Source organism: Thamnophis elegans, chromosome 4, assembly GCF_009769535.1.
Source record: "Thamnophis elegans isolate rThaEle1 chromosome 4, rThaEle1.pri, whole genome shotgun sequence".
Classification (NCBI taxonomy): domain Eukaryota; kingdom Metazoa; phylum Chordata; class Lepidosauria; order Squamata; family Colubridae; genus Thamnophis; species Thamnophis elegans.
The window spans coordinates 49,966,345-49,981,573 of NC_045544.1; the positions used below are offsets into that span (position 1 = coordinate 49,966,345).

The 15,229-nt window shown below is 45.6% G+C and overlaps 1 protein-coding gene across 5 annotated transcripts in view; it reads left to right on the plus strand.

Annotated features, from left to right (window-relative positions):
• The window catches only part of PHACTR2 (phosphatase and actin regulator 2), a 136,203-nt gene that overhangs the window by 76,840 nt on the left and 44,134 nt on the right, over positions 1-15,229 (plus strand). For 4 of the 5 annotated variants that reach the window (XM_032215425.1, XM_032215427.1, XM_032215428.1 and 1 more), the window contains exons 2-4: positions 3,269-3,436; positions 11,101-11,181; positions 12,782-12,934. In XM_032215425.1, the coding sequence (XP_032071316.1) occupies positions 3,269-3,436; positions 11,101-11,181; positions 12,782-12,934 (402 nt within the window). The remainder of the gene's footprint in view (positions 1-3,268; positions 3,437-11,100; positions 11,182-12,781; positions 12,935-15,229) is intronic. The other variant, XM_032215429.1, reaches the window with a different exon arrangement.

Consider the following 15,229-nt stretch of genomic DNA (forward strand, 5'->3'; position numbering starts at 1 on the left):
ACAATTTTTTTTATGACTGATGGCCCGCCTGCCTCTGAATAGGCAAGCCCAGACAATAGATCCCTTTGGAAGTTTTAATTTTATTGCATCTAGGTGGTTTTTGATTCCGTCAAAATGGGAATATGCCTTTTATAAATATGACAATAAAAGGTCCTTTACCCTTACTGTAAACAAATGAAGAGAATATAAAATATTAGAATCTGATGATTCCACCTATATAAAGAATATCCATTAAAGGTTTCAGACACAGAATGTGTATCAGAGAGAAAAAGTGAATGTCTTATTTTCACATTGCCTTTACCTGTTCAGCCTTTAGGCCAGGCTTCTGATATGTTGGACTGCAAGGACATATCCATATAAATGTTCTCGGGAACATTTCAGAAGTGATTTGCCCTCCTCAGTTAAAATCTATACTTTTAGTTTTTTCCTAGTGGTGTCCCATCAAAATAACGTTTTATCTTTGCTCCACTGTTCTGAAATTAGTTGAGGTCAGAAAGGTGCTGCCACCTGCTGAGGTAAAAGAAATTGAGATACATAGTAAATATTTCCCTTTTTCGATTATGAAAAGTTGACAAGTATGTAAGTCTGATCCAAACACCATTCATATATAATTACAACTTCTAATCTAGACACACTTTTCACCTGCTCAGAAACAATGAAATTGTTACAATGATACACATTGTTTTAGTTTAAAATGTCCAAGTCTTCTTCCTTTAACAGACAATCTTGTTGCTTTGTGAAAATCAAAATGAAAGTTCAATTCCAGAGAGCATCTCATATGTGACATTATTGATGTAATTGCATTCATAAAACAATCAAGAAATGCTGTATACAGAAATTTTGTCTAGATAAACAAACATTTCTGCCAGATTTCATTTCAAAGTTTGGGTGGATAGGGATGGCTGTGTATGGAAATAAATCACAGAAACCTTCCACAGGATAACTCAGAAATTAATCATTATGGGTAGAATAAGTACAACTAAACTTTTAAAAGCTGGTTAAAATAACATGGTGCAATCATTTTTGAACTCCAGAAAAATCTTGAGCAACCTCGCATATTTCAAGGTCAAAAGTAGTAAATATATGGTATCTTATTTCTATGATTACATTTCTCTACCCACATTCCCAATATTAAGGCAAAAGTCAGGAATCATTTGCAAGCCCGACTACCTACACTTTTAATCTCTTCTCTAGCAGGAGGCTTAATTAACATTTTCTAGCATTGGCAGCCCCATCTGGAAATTACTATTCAACCACCCACATTAATACCCAAGCTTTTCCCCCTTTCCTTTAATTAAAATGCTGTCAGAACGCTTAGCTCATGAAAGAACTTCCTGAAGTTAACAGTTATATAGCGACATGTTGAAAACTGCATGGAAGCTTGTGCTGAGCTATACTTAAAGTCCCCCACCCCCTCTTTGACAGTTTTATTAACTAGAGATTAATTGTGTGCTCCAAACACACACCCCAGTTCTAAGTAGGAAACAAACAATTGAAGAGATTGATTAGGTATATATCCTGCCTTTCTGCAAGGAGTTCAGGGTGGCATGTACAGCACTACGGCTCTTCATTTTCCCACAACAATCTTGTAAGGTAGGTAAGTTTGAGAGAATGATTAGCTTAAAGCCACCCATTGAGATTCTGCAACTGAATCTGGGAAATGTTTTTTTTTTAAAACCCTAAAACACCCAACCTGTGCCATAGCTGTCTGGTTCATTATGTTTCATAGCCTTCATCTTGCAATGGACAGATTTAGGATTTTTTTTTTAAATGCAAACATTTTGTCCAAACAACAAAGTTACTTTACTCTGTAAAACCTTAAGCACAAAAGAACACAAAACCATGTCTACCAATTACCATGAATAGAAATTAAAGCAATCCTTCAACTATGATGTAGATAATCTATATGAATTGTGGAACATAAAATAAATATCAGAGTTGGAAGGAGACCTTATACCGTTTCAGACAAACGGCTGTCCAGTTTCTTCTTTAAAATCTCCAGTAATGGAGCACCCACATATTTTGAAGGCAAGCTGTTCCACAAATAATGAAAAACAAGTATGTGCATCATAAACAGTAAGTTTAGGTTTCCTGGAATAATTTCTCAGAACATGCTGTGAAAATCTGGAAGATAGTAGAATGTGAATTTCAAGTTAAAGTAAACTGTAAGCTATTTTGAAATTAAAGATTTTAGCACTCAGCAAGGGACTTGGTGACCTAGTTACATAAATCTTTCCATTTCCTTAATTCTAGGGTTCTATATTAGATAAATAAGCAAATTTTCACAATGGAATAGTGATGTGGTATTTCACCCGAAAATATAGTCCTTGACTTATAACCATTTGTTTGATGATTGTTTGAAGTTGAAAAGGGCAGTGAAAAAAGCGGTTGCCACACTTAAACAACTATTGCAGCATCCCCAAGGTCACATGGTCAAAATTTGGGCACTTGGCCGCTGGTGTGTATTTATGACAGTTTCACTGTTCTACGGTCATGTGATCACCTTTTGTAACCTTCCCAGACGGTTTCCGATAAGCAAAGTCAATGTGAGATGCCAGATTCACTTAACGACTACATGACGCACTTAACAACTGTGTCAAAAAAAGTTGTAAACTGGGGCAAAATTCACTTAACTGTCTTGCTTAGCAATGGAAGTTTTGGGTTCAATTGTAGTCATAAGTCAAGGACTACCTGCACTCATGTATGTTTGGGTATGTCATACCTTATTAAGTTTTAACATTAGGTATTTCTTACAGTTTACTATGTTTAAAATTAATTTTAAGAGGCCTGAGATTAGCACTACCACAAACTGCCTGGGTTCTTGTGTCAAACTAAGCTATTAGGTGGCATTACTCGGTTTAAGGTTTTGTATGATATGTGGAATCAGCCAGTTGTGATCTATTTAGCAAACCCTTAATAATCAACCCATACTATAATGCAGTACATGAATTTAGTCTGTAAGGCAGTGGTGAAATTCAGCCGGTTCTATCTGGTTCGGGCGAACCGGTAGCACTGGTGGTAGGAGGCTCCGCCCACCTGCTTGGACATCATAACATCCCATTTTTGACACTCTGCACATGTGCAGAAGGTCCTGTGCGCACGTGCTCACATTTGCGAACCGATAGTGAAGTTGATTTCACCCCTGCTGTAAGGAGTGTCTTCCTTCCCTTATAAATTAATGATTAAATCTTAAAACAGAAACTTGGATGGTCTTCATACATTGCAAATATTATATATATATACATTTATTTATTTTTTGTTTATACAGTTGATGGGATTGACAAAGTATCAGTTGCCAACTCAGATGGGATGAATCCGGGATCTCAAACTCCTCCTTTTAAGAGGAAGGGCAAATTTTCAGCAATTGGTAAAATCTTCAAACCGTGGAAATGGCGAAAGAAGAAAACAAGTGAAAAATTTATAGAAACCTCAGCAGGTATGATTGTTAATGCTGACAAATACTTTATGAAACCTGAAAAGATTATACAGGTAGTTCTCAACTTACAACACTTCATTTAGTGACCGTTCAAAGTGACTTATGACCATTTTTCACACTTACAACCATTTCAGCATCCCCATGGTCATATGATCTAAATTCTGACACTTGGAAACTGATTAATATTTATGTTGGTTACAGTGTCCTGAGGTCATGTAACCCCCTTCTGCAAACGTCGAGCAAAGTCAATGGGGAAGCTAAGATTCACTTAACAATTGTGTTACTAACTTAACATACAGTGATTTGCTTAACAACTATGACAAGAAAAGTCGTACAGTGACGCAAAACTCAATAAATGTCTCACTTAGCAATTTTGGGCTCAATTATGGTCACATGATCAAAATTCAGATGCTTGTGGTGCAACTGGCTCATATTTATGAGCCAGTTGCACCACGATTTGCAAATATGCAAATCATATTTGCAGTGTCCCAGAGTCATGTGACTATCTTTTGCAACCTTTTGACAAGCAAAGACAATGGGGAAGCCAGATACACTTAACAACCATGTTATTAACTTAGCAACTGTGATAATTCACTTAACAACTGTGGCATAATTTTTAACACTTCCCCTTTGTATCCAAGTAAGAAGACTTTCCAATTCATTTCATTTTCAATTGATTTTAGAAAGAGAAGTATTCCAAGACTGGCTTAGAATTTTATTTATTATTTCTTTGTTTATACCTCATACTTCTTAATCTTCTTAAAGTTGTCTATCTCCCTTGAGGCAGATTTGGAAGGATGAATTTAGAAGGGTAGGCTATGGATAAGCAGTATCTGAGAAATCAGTGATAATAGCAAAAGTCTAAATTCACTTAGAAGGTTAGTCATATAATAAACTGAGGCAAAATTTTAAGGGATTAGAAGGAAGGAATCAGACACTGCTATGCTTTATTTGTATATGATGTTTTCCAGAGTGGGAGGAGGGAGTGGTCACGTGGGGGTTTTATCTTAGCCTGATTGGTCCAAGACTGAGAGCAAAGTTATAAATACTGGTGCCTTCCAATCCTGGCCCAGATTCTCTCAGTCTGGGTCCAAGTACTGTTAGAAAAGTGTTTAGGTAGGATTTTTCCTTTTGGTTGTTTTACGATCTGGTTCTATTTGGCTAATTGGGCACTTTTAAAAATTTCTAAATTGTACTGCTGTGGCCCCAAGGGACAAATCTCTGCCTTGGGCGGTTGGGGAAGGCCCTGTGGGGCGTTTAGCCTCCCCCCCGCGGGCCAGGAGCCTCAGCCCTATCCCCGGGTGTGCGGGGGTGCCAGCTCCGATATCTGCTGCCTTGAAGCAGCTCCGTTTGCAGCAGCGGCGGCAGGAGCGGCTTCGGCGCCACGTGGAGCGCGCGAGCCGCCCGCTTTACAGCTGATCGGCCCGGGCAGCTGCCGCTCCGCCGTTTATTACCTTGAGTGCTGTGGGGGCCGTGCGGGGGTGAGGAGAGTGTGCCTGAGTGCCGCGTGGCTCTCCCCGACCCGTTTTAAAGCGGCAACGGCTCCTAGTAGCCAGGCTCAACCGCAGGAGTTGCTTGCTGGCCGTTTCGCCCACGCACGCTGTTCCGGCAGCCATTTTGGAGGTCGCCACGTGTGCGGGGCCTTGCTTCGGCCTACCTTTGGGAGTGAGGCCTTGCACGAGGCTTTGGGCCTGAGTTTCCCCACAGACCCATAGGCCCTGGTTCCGGTGGGACTTCGAGGCCTGTTCCAGCCCCTTCGTCGGACACGTGAGTTGGCTATGGACGAGGGAGCGGAGATTCCCCAGAGCCAGGTGGTGGGCTCAACTGGGGGTGAGGAGGCCCTGGATCAGGAGGTGGGGTGGGGGGCTCCCCCCCAGGGATCCTTGGCCACTAGGCGCCCTTCTAGGTCCTCCACTAGGGAGGACGCCAGGTGGCATAGGGCGCTGGAGAAGACTTTTGCGAGGGTGGAGAGGCAGGCCCTATCGGCCAGGCCTTCATCCCAGGACAGGTCCAGGTCTCCCCTTGGCCCTGTATCCAGCAGATCTTCCCCTCGGGGGTTTAGCCCGGCTTCTTCCTCAAGCTCCCCTGGCAGGCCTCGGGCCTACTCTAGAAGGAGGCATTCTCCATCCCCTGCAGGTGATCCCCTGGAGGGTATGTCCAGGGGCCCCTGTTCCTCAGAGGTTGGCTCCCCAGGGGCCTGGTTCTGTTTATGGGGATGTGGAGGATCTGGATAATCTTCCTGAAGGAATTGAAAGGCTTATTTCTGCAGCCATTTCACGGGGCATTGCCCAGCGAGACAAGGGCTCCTTTTCTTCTAAGCATGGGGGGCTAGGCAGGGTTCAGTATCGAGCTTCCTCGCCTTCCATGGTCAGTGAGGCTTCGTTCTTGGGGGGGGGAGATCCCCCAGGAAATGGGCTTCTCGGATGATGAGAATACGGCCCTTTCTGATGAGCCTTCTTCTAAGGGCCTCTTTGTTCCTGCCATGTTTAAAATTCTCTTGGACAAGGCACGGCAGACCACTAAAGTGGGGACGGGGGATCCTTCAGTGCCCCCACCTAGAGATCCTGACATGGCCATGTTTTCTGCTAAGGCCACCAACAAGGAGGAGATCCCTGCTCCTCCCCTGTTTTTGGAGGTCTTGACTAACCAGTGGGCTCGCCCCTCCAACTTCTCAGCACCTGGCAGTAATGACCGCCGGCACTATAACGTAGAGCAGACTTTTGCTCAGGCCATTCAGCTGCCGACCATTGACACCCCGGTGGCCGCCCTGGTCTCCTCCTCTCCGGTGGTGTCGGGCGACGCGGCGGATAAGATGAAGCCGGAGGATAAGTGTGCAGAGCTTACCTTACGGAAGAATTTTAACGCCACGGCGTGGGCTATTAAGTCCGCGGCCTCAGCTTCCTACTTTAACCGCGCCACAGTCATGTGGCTTAAGAAGCTTCAGGAGCGCATTCCTATCCAGGACGACAGAATCCACCAGGATCTGTTTAAGATCATGGCGGCCTGCCAGTTCTCGGCTGATGCGACCTTGGATACAGTCAAGTTTGCTTCCAGTGCCTTGGCCACTTCTGTCACATCTCGTAGGCTTCTTTGGTTGCGTCACTGGCAGATGGACAACACGGCAAAATGGGATTTGGCGGCCGCCCCCTTCAAGGGGCCCAATCTTTTCGGGGATGCCCTTACTCCCATTCTTGTAGAGGATAAGGACAAGAAGAAGGTCCTTCCTTCTACGGCCAAGAAGCCCAAGGCTAAGTCACATCCTTTCCATAGGCAAAGGTATAAGGCTGCTGATTATGGCTATAACCAGCGCTTTTCTTCCTTTCCAGCTAATAGACAGTTCTCCGGGCAGTCCTTTCAGGACAGGAATCGCTTCCAGGGACAGTCTCGGCGGCCCTTTGGTGGAGGAGGCGGCCGTCCCTACCGCAAGGGGAAGTGACTCGAACCCGAGTCGTCCCATCGGCGGCCGCCTCTCCCTCTATGCGGATCGGTGGGACGAGATCACGTCGGACGCTTGGTTCCAAGCCACGGTTCGTCACGGGCTCAGGTTAGAATTTCTCTCCACTCCCCCAAACCTCTTCCGGTCGTTCCCTCCATCTCGGAGTCAGGAGCACCGCCGCCTGATGGCTCAGGCGATCGCCCACCTTCTCGACATTCGGGCGGTGGAGGCGGTTCCCTTAGGGGAACGAGGCCTGGGGCACTACTCCAATCTCTTCGTAGTCCCGAAGAGCACGGGGGGCTGGAGGGCAATTCTAGACCTCAAGCGCCTGAACAGGTTCCTGGTGTACAGGCGTTTCAAAATGTCATCCCTCAGATCTATCCTTCAGGGCATCAGAAAAGGGGACTTCCTGGCCTCCGTGGACCTCACGGAGGCCTATCTTCACATTCCCATCCTGCCCGCTCATCGCCGGTTCTTGAGGTTCTCTCACGGGTCCCGCCACTACCAGTACAAGGCTCTGCCCTTCGGCCTGGCATCGGCCCCACGGACCTTCACGAAGGTTCTGGCGGCTCATCTGCGGTCTGTGCCGGTTCGTCTCCAATGTTATTTGGACGATGTCTTGGTTCAGGCAGGGTCCCTTCCTCAGGCTGTTTCAGATCTTCGGCTCACTATTCGGAGCCTTCAAAGCCTGGGCTTTTCAGTGAACTTCGCCAAGAGTCATCTTTCTCCCTCCACTCGCATTCTGCATCTGGGGACGGTCATAGACTCCATGTCGGGGGTGGTGAGTCTGTCTCGGGAACGGCAGGACAGCCTCCGTCAGCTGGCGGAGCGCGTTCGCGCAGGGCGGTTCACTTCCATCCTCTCTCTGTCACAATTTTTGGGCAAGATGGTCTCTTGCATCGGGATTGTTCCATGGGCCAGACTCCATCTCAGACCTCTCCAGTGGGAACTCATCCCCTTTCAGAGGGGACGATTGAGCAACTCTCTTTGGACTCTCCGTCTCCCAGCGGGGGTCCGGGTCTCTGGCGTGGTGGCTCTCCCCGGCCATTCAGCGGGGCTGCTGCTTCTGGGAGCCGGACAGGGTGACCGTCACCACGGACGCTAGCCTGTTCGGGTGGGGGGCCCTGGTGGGCTTTCGGATGGCGCAGGGCAGGTGGACGGCTTCGGATCTCCGCCACAACATAAATTGGCTGGAGCTGAAGGCTGTGCGACTGGCCCTGTGCCACTTCCAGTCCTCGGTGGAGGGGCGCCACGTGCTCCTCCTGATGGACAATGTGGCCACCAAGGCACACATCAATCGTCAAGGTGGGACCCAATCGTGGGCCCTCTGGTTGGAGGCTCTGCGGCTGGGCTCCTGGGCAGAGAAACACTTGCAGTCCTTGGTGTCGGAGCACATCTCAGGACTCTCCAACATCCAGGCGGATTGGCTCAGTCGAGCTACTCTGGACAACGGCGAGTGGCAACTCCACCCGTCGCTGTTCCGGAGGATCTGCCAAAGGTTCAGGTCTCCCCTGGTGGACCTGTTTGCGTCTCCCGAGAACTCCCAGCTTCCACGGTTCTTCACCCGCTTCCAGTCCAGGTCGGCGGAGGGTACGGAGGCCCTCAGGAGCCGGTGGCCCCGGGCCTTCTCTATGCCTTCCCTCCCATTCCCCTCATCCCGGGGACCTTCAGGAAGGTGGTGGCGGAGGGGGCCCTGGTCATTCTGGTGGCCCTGTTTTGGCCCAGGAGGCCCTGGTTCGCAGACCTGGTGCAGCTGTCGGTGGCTCCCTCATGGAGGATTCCGCAGGGGGAGGTGGTCTTGCTGCAGGGGGCTCTGGTTCACCCGGAGCCTCAGTGGCTCCAGCTGACCGCGTGGCTCTTGAACGGCGGCTTCTGAGGGAGGCTCATCTGTCTTCCGGGGTCATTCACACCATCGAGGCAGCTCGCCATCCGTCGACGACCCGCATTTATAACTCCACCTGGGTGGCTTTCGTTCGATGGTGCTCTCCTAGGGCCATTTCTCCCGATAGGGCCACCATTCCCAACGTCTTGGATTTCCTTCAGAAAGGTCTTGAGGACGGGCTTTCGCAGAATACCTTGCATCGCCAGGTGGCGGCTCTGTCTTCGGTCCTGGGGGGGCGGGGTCTTCTTCCCTTTCCCAGTTACCGCTGATCAAGCTTTTCCTGAAGGGGGCGGCTAATCTCAGACCTCCCCCCGTTCACAGGTTCCCCACGTGGGATCTTCCCCTGGTCCTCAGGGCATTGACGGGAGCCCCGTTTGAGCCCCTCCGCTCAGTTCACTTACGTTTTTTGTCGCTGAAGGTGGCATTCCTGGTGGCGATTACATCCGCCCGACGTATTTCTGAGCTAAGCGCCCTGTCCTCCAGGGACGACCTCTGTCACTTTCATCAGGACAGGGTGGTCCTTCGCCTTGATCCGGCCTTCGTACCGAAGGTAAATACTCCCTTTCATAGGGCCCAGGAGATCGTCCTGCCCGACTTGCCCGGGCCCTTCCAATGACAGGGAACGTCTCTGGCATCGGTTGGATGTCCGCCGCGCTCTGCGGATCTACCTCCGGCGGACCGGTGAGGTCCGTAGGTCGGAGGCCCTGTTTGTCTCCTTTCAGCCAGGGTCGCTGGGGTCGAGGGTGTCTTCGGCTACCATTGGCCGTTGGCTGCGTCAGGCCATCATGGAGGCTTACACGGCCTCAGGTCGGCCGGCCCCGTCGGGGATCACGGCTCATTCTACCAGGAGTGCCGCGACCACGGCAGCGTGGGCCACAAGGGCCCCGTTTGAGGACATCTGTCGTGCGGCCACTGGGGCTTCCCCGACGTCTTTCATCCGACATTATCGTCTGGATGCTTTCGCGTCTACGGACGCGTCCTTCGGTCGGAGAGTTTTGCAGGGGGTGGCGGCTGAGGCTCCCCTTGGGCCCTAGTGGTTCTTCTCCCTCCCTGGGACCTTAGCTTGGGTATGTCCCACACGTGACCACTCCCTCCTCCCACTCTGGAAAAAGGACGTTGGTCTTACCTGAACTTCTCTTTTCGGAGGGGAGGAGGGAGTGGTCACGACCCGCCCTGAGTTCTGTTGATTGGGGCCAAGGGGAGGGCCCGGGCGTTCCCGGGGTTTGTTGTCTTGTTGTTTTTGTCGTTTCAGTTGTACCGTTCATCTTCGAGAATCTGGGCCAGGATTGGAAGGCACCAGTATTTATAACTTTGCTCTCAGTCTTGGACCAATCAGGCTAAGATAAAACCCACACGTGACCACTCCCTCCTCCCCTCCGAAAAGAGACGTTCAGGTAAGACCAACGTCCTTTTGCATTATAATTTGCTGTATATAGTATATCACTATAAAATATAGCCATTGAAAGCAGAGGTTACATTGTTAATAATTTAGTGCAGTGGTTCCCCAACCTTTCTGGCTCCATGGACCAACAGCCATAGCGGAGTGAGAGGAATGGAAAGGATGGTTTTACACACGCAAATGAAGCTTTATGTACTTGTCTGCCACTTGTGTGCCCAGTTTCCAAAAGTCCACGGTCTGGTACTAGTCCACAGACTGGGGGTTGAGGGGGGGCTGATTTAGTCCTTCAAAGCATAAGAAATGTTTAGGAAAGTTCCCTGGTACAAAAATTGGCTGAAATTAATTATTGAGAATATGAATCATGTTGTCTATTTGTTATGACATATGCTAGTGATATAGAATAGACTAGCTAAGAGAATCTGTACAAGAGAATTTCCTGAACCATGAGGCTATAAGTGATGTTTTAGTTTTCAGAAGTATATTGTTTTTAAATTTTCATTTAACTTCTATTTTAAGACAGATATACTTGTATTCAGCACAAATAAAAACATAATTAATGCAGCTTCTGTACTTGAACAGAGAATGTATAAATCTAGTCATATACATTTGCTTACTACCTTTCCATAGCACTATCTTCTGACCAATACACCTTATTAGGTAATTACATACATATCCGTACTTTTCATGTACTGCTCTATATATTGATTTTTGCTATTTAAATCCTCAATTTTCTCTTTTTCAGCAATTCATCAACTGCTTCCTGTTATTCTCCTTCCTTTTGACCTATCCACTCTTCCTTCAAACACTTCCTTGCAATTAGATTCTCGTCCTCATTCTAATACTGCTAAATAATAAATGTGGAAGCCAAAATTATCTTTACTTAATTTTTTTTGTTGTCTTAGTTTATTCTTTACTGAATAATGTCTTAATTTCTCTATTTTTTTAAGTGCTGGAAAGAAAGATATCAACAAGGCAGAGCAGAGAGGAGCTAATAAGAAGGGGTGTCCTAAAGGAAATAAATGAGCAAGGTGATCGCAATTAATGTAGATTAATATACCTTATTTAATCTAAATGATGACAAATGTTATTTCCATTGCTTTACAATGTATATAGTTCATTCACAAAGTTTGTAGTTAAGACTGATAATAACACTGTTACATATCTCATATAGGGTTAGGTTGAAAAATAACACTGAAAAAAACAGTGACTTTAACTCAGAAGTGGGCGGCAAACATTTTAGCAAGGGGTTCTCTGCCCAGTTGCTGGGTGGGCTTGGCCATGGTGGAGATAGCAATAGCAATAGCAGTTAGACTTATATACCGCTTCATAGGGCTTTCAGCCTCTCTAAGCGGTTTACAGAGTCAGCATATCGCCCCCACAGTCTGGGTCCTCATTTCACCCACCTCAGAAGGATGGAAGGCTGAGTCAACCTTGAGCCGGTGAGATTTGAACTGCTGAACTGCAGATAACAGTCAGCTGAAGTGGCCTGCAGTACTGCACCCTAACCACTGCGCCATCTTGGGATGGCCTGGTTGGCCTCCTGCACCATGGCAAGGGAGGCATTTTTACTTTTTTGAGCTTCTGGGAGGGCGAAAACAGCCTCCCCGGGTTCCAGAGGTCCTCTGGAGGCTAGAAACAGGCAAGTTTCTGGCCTTTTTGAACTTCCATTAGGCCATTTTTTGCCCTCCTCAAGCCTCCGTGCGTGTCCTGCACTTACCTGCATGGGGACTCCTGGGAGGGGAGGGGCGGGTGGGCAGGGCCAGCCAGGAGTGGGATTTGGGGGTTCTCCAAACTGCACAGAATCTTAGCTAGAGGTTCTCCCGAACCCCCTGAAGCCCACCCCTGCTTTAACTCCAAGAGTTTGGCCACCTCTTTTGTTTTCTCCTCAGAAGTGCTCAGATTGTCTTGCAAAGCTTGCAAAGTAGACAATAGGTCTCTGAAAGATAAAGGAAGGGAAAAAGCAAGAAAGCTGTTTCATGATAAATTAGGGATGCTGGGGAACAAGAGAAAACAAGCTAATGTGGGAAGACAGTGGGATTTCATATGGGACAGAGAAAAGAAAAAGATGTGTGAGTGAATTTTGGCTGGTAGAAAATGGAGTGAGAGAATTGGTGGACCGATTTTGTAAGAGAGTGAACTGTTTAGGGATTGTAAAGGAATAGATTGGATTTCTGCCCCTGAACTTCCACTTCTACCTTATATTCAGACTCTTGGTCAGGTTTTTAATCTTCCTATCCCTATCAGTTAGTCTTTCTATGAAATTTCTTTGACCACACTGATCATGGAAGACATTTGTGAATGGTCACACATTACCCAGAGCAGCTTCGGAGTAAAAATATGAGGGAGGGGGGAGGAAGGATACTTTGAAAGGTTTCTTAAAATTCTCCCCAATGTAGAGATGAGTCCTCTGTTCTAATACCACAACACACCTTAAGTATGCAAGATGTTTAGAAATGCATGCAAAACTGGCTTTAATCAGGATGCTATGCAATGAACAATACTATTCAATTCAATTTTATTGAACTACTATCCCAGATATCAGCATCATTATGAAAATAAAGACAACTTAGTTGCATATAATAAAGGTAATGCCTTCAGAACTAGCCAATATTCCTGTTTTTGTTTCAGATGTGGATGCCACAGTGAATTATGAAATCTCTAATGGGCACACGATAGTAATTACAGAAGAAGCTATACAGAGAAATGTAAGAACTGTAGAAGACAGTGGTTCATTATCAGCAAAGGCAGCTGTTTCTGAAGAGAAAAAGGAGGACAAAAAAGGTATTTTAAATGCAATGTATCAGAATGTATATGCCCATTTCAAAATACAACCACCCAGTGTATATTATGAAAAATGAAAACAGACCTGTTTATAACTACAAAGGATAATGTGTAATTCAGTGGAGAAGAGACAGCAGTAAGAAAACTTAATTTCTGTTCAGAGCCAGACATTTTTAGTAACACATAAACTAAAAATTTGAGTTCACTATTGGAATGGGAGGAAAAGTGCTAGGTCTTAGAACAAGAGCAGATTTCTGATTGTCCTCCAGCAGGGGTCCCTAATATTTGGGCCACAGCCCACTAGTGGGCCATGAGAAAACAGCAATCGGACTGCAGAAACAGCGGCCAAGTGCTCACGTGCTTCCCCGCTTGTGTGAGCAGTGGGTGAGTGCCTGCCCATGTGCTCCATTTGCATGAGTGTCAGGTGCGTGTAAATGGAGCTGTGTGTGCGCTTGCCAGCCGCAGGCACGGAACCATCCCCTCTCCCTCCACCCCTCCACTGATCCGCAAAGCCAGAAAGGTTTGGGAACTCTGTCCTACAGTACTACATGGAACATTGGGTGTTACACAACAAGAATCTATGGGATGTATTTCAAACCAGGTTTGAAGTCTTACTCAGCTGTGAGGTTCAGGGGTGAGCAGTTTCTATCTATCAAGTTAGCATACAGTTTCACACATGATTATTTGGGATAAAATAGGAGGATAAAAACAAGAAAGCTGGATAGCAATAATACTTTAAAAAAACTAATAACTGTTGCTGCTATTTTTTGAAAACAGTAGCTGAAGAGTGGGATGGGGTGGGCATAAAGAGATTTGATTTATTTAAGGAATTTCTGCTCTTTTTCCATTCTTACATTAGTTGATTAATGCATGTTTTCACTCACGTGTCATTTACGAGTTATCATTACTCCTTATCCATGTCAATGTGATTGATGTGAAGACAGAGCTCAAATGAAAGGAGGCTAAGCTCAGAATCTTAATAAGCAACTTCTGTATATTTGGGAAGTTAACATGGAATAAAATATTCCTTAACAAATCTGCTAGTCTTATCCTAGCTTTTCTTAGGCCGTGTGAAAATACCCTGCACATAGAAGCACACATATTTCCTATGGGACTTGCTATTGGCTGCTGTAGAGTTAGGTGATCTGTTACAAGATGAATTGTACTCATGAAAGAGAACCCTTTTCCTATTTTAGCCAATATTAATGCAGATTAATGTGCTTCTATGGTCATTTTAATTTTTAAAAGTGTATATTTTTAATGTTTTCTCTCTGACAAGGTTAGACATTAAAACATGGCTACAATTCTGCTCATGGACATATATCGATATTGGAAGTGTTAAACTCGTGTCGTCACAATGGCATCATGTGACGTATCGGGACTTTCCCCCCTTTGCTAAATGGGGTGTGGATGTGGCCAGCACGTGACGCATCCAGCCCACAGGCCGGGAGTTTGACAGCCCTGATCTATACTGATATGAGGAAAGCTTTATACATAACAAAATGCCAGATTATGCGTTGAAAAAGACTAACAACAGAACAAATGCAGTTAACTGTAAATCCTCATTTTCTTTCACCTCAATGCAATTTTGCAAATTTCTGCTGCAATTTACTTCATTTTTCATAATGATATCTCATGCTATAATTTACACATTTGCTTGATGTCAGACAGATGACATGAATTTTCTCAGTGCCATTGCTCTGTGATTCATTGACTATCCCACACCCCACCCCCAATTAGTAGTTCTAATTATGTTAAGAGCATAGATGCTTAGAGCTCAATAGGCTAGTACAGGAAAAAAATATTTCAAGGGTAAGCTTTTACATCTAAACAGCTATAGAATCAATCCTTCTGAAGCTTATACAATAAATGCTTAGGAATGCTTTCTATGTTTGAATAGCAGTCTTAATGACAATCAACAAAAGGAAAAGAAAGTCATTTTCTTGAACCAGAATAAGAAATGCTGACAAATTTTCACTTGTTAGTTATTTTAGGTAAATGTTTTTTGATGGTACACTCAATTAAGAAATTTGCCCTTGATCTTCATTTATAAATCTGGTCAGCTTTTCCTAACATATTTTTAGAAAGCTAGATATAGTTATCCATAGTAGAATCAAACAATGTTGTAAAAATAAAAGCTATCGTAGTGATAATTGTCTTAATCTTTCCTTGGCTAGAAACTTTTTACAAAAAGTTACATTATACAGGTAATGTATGACCACAATTGAGCTGAAAATTTATGTTGCTAAGTAAGAAATTTGTTAAGTGAGTTTTGCCCCATTTTACGACTTTTCT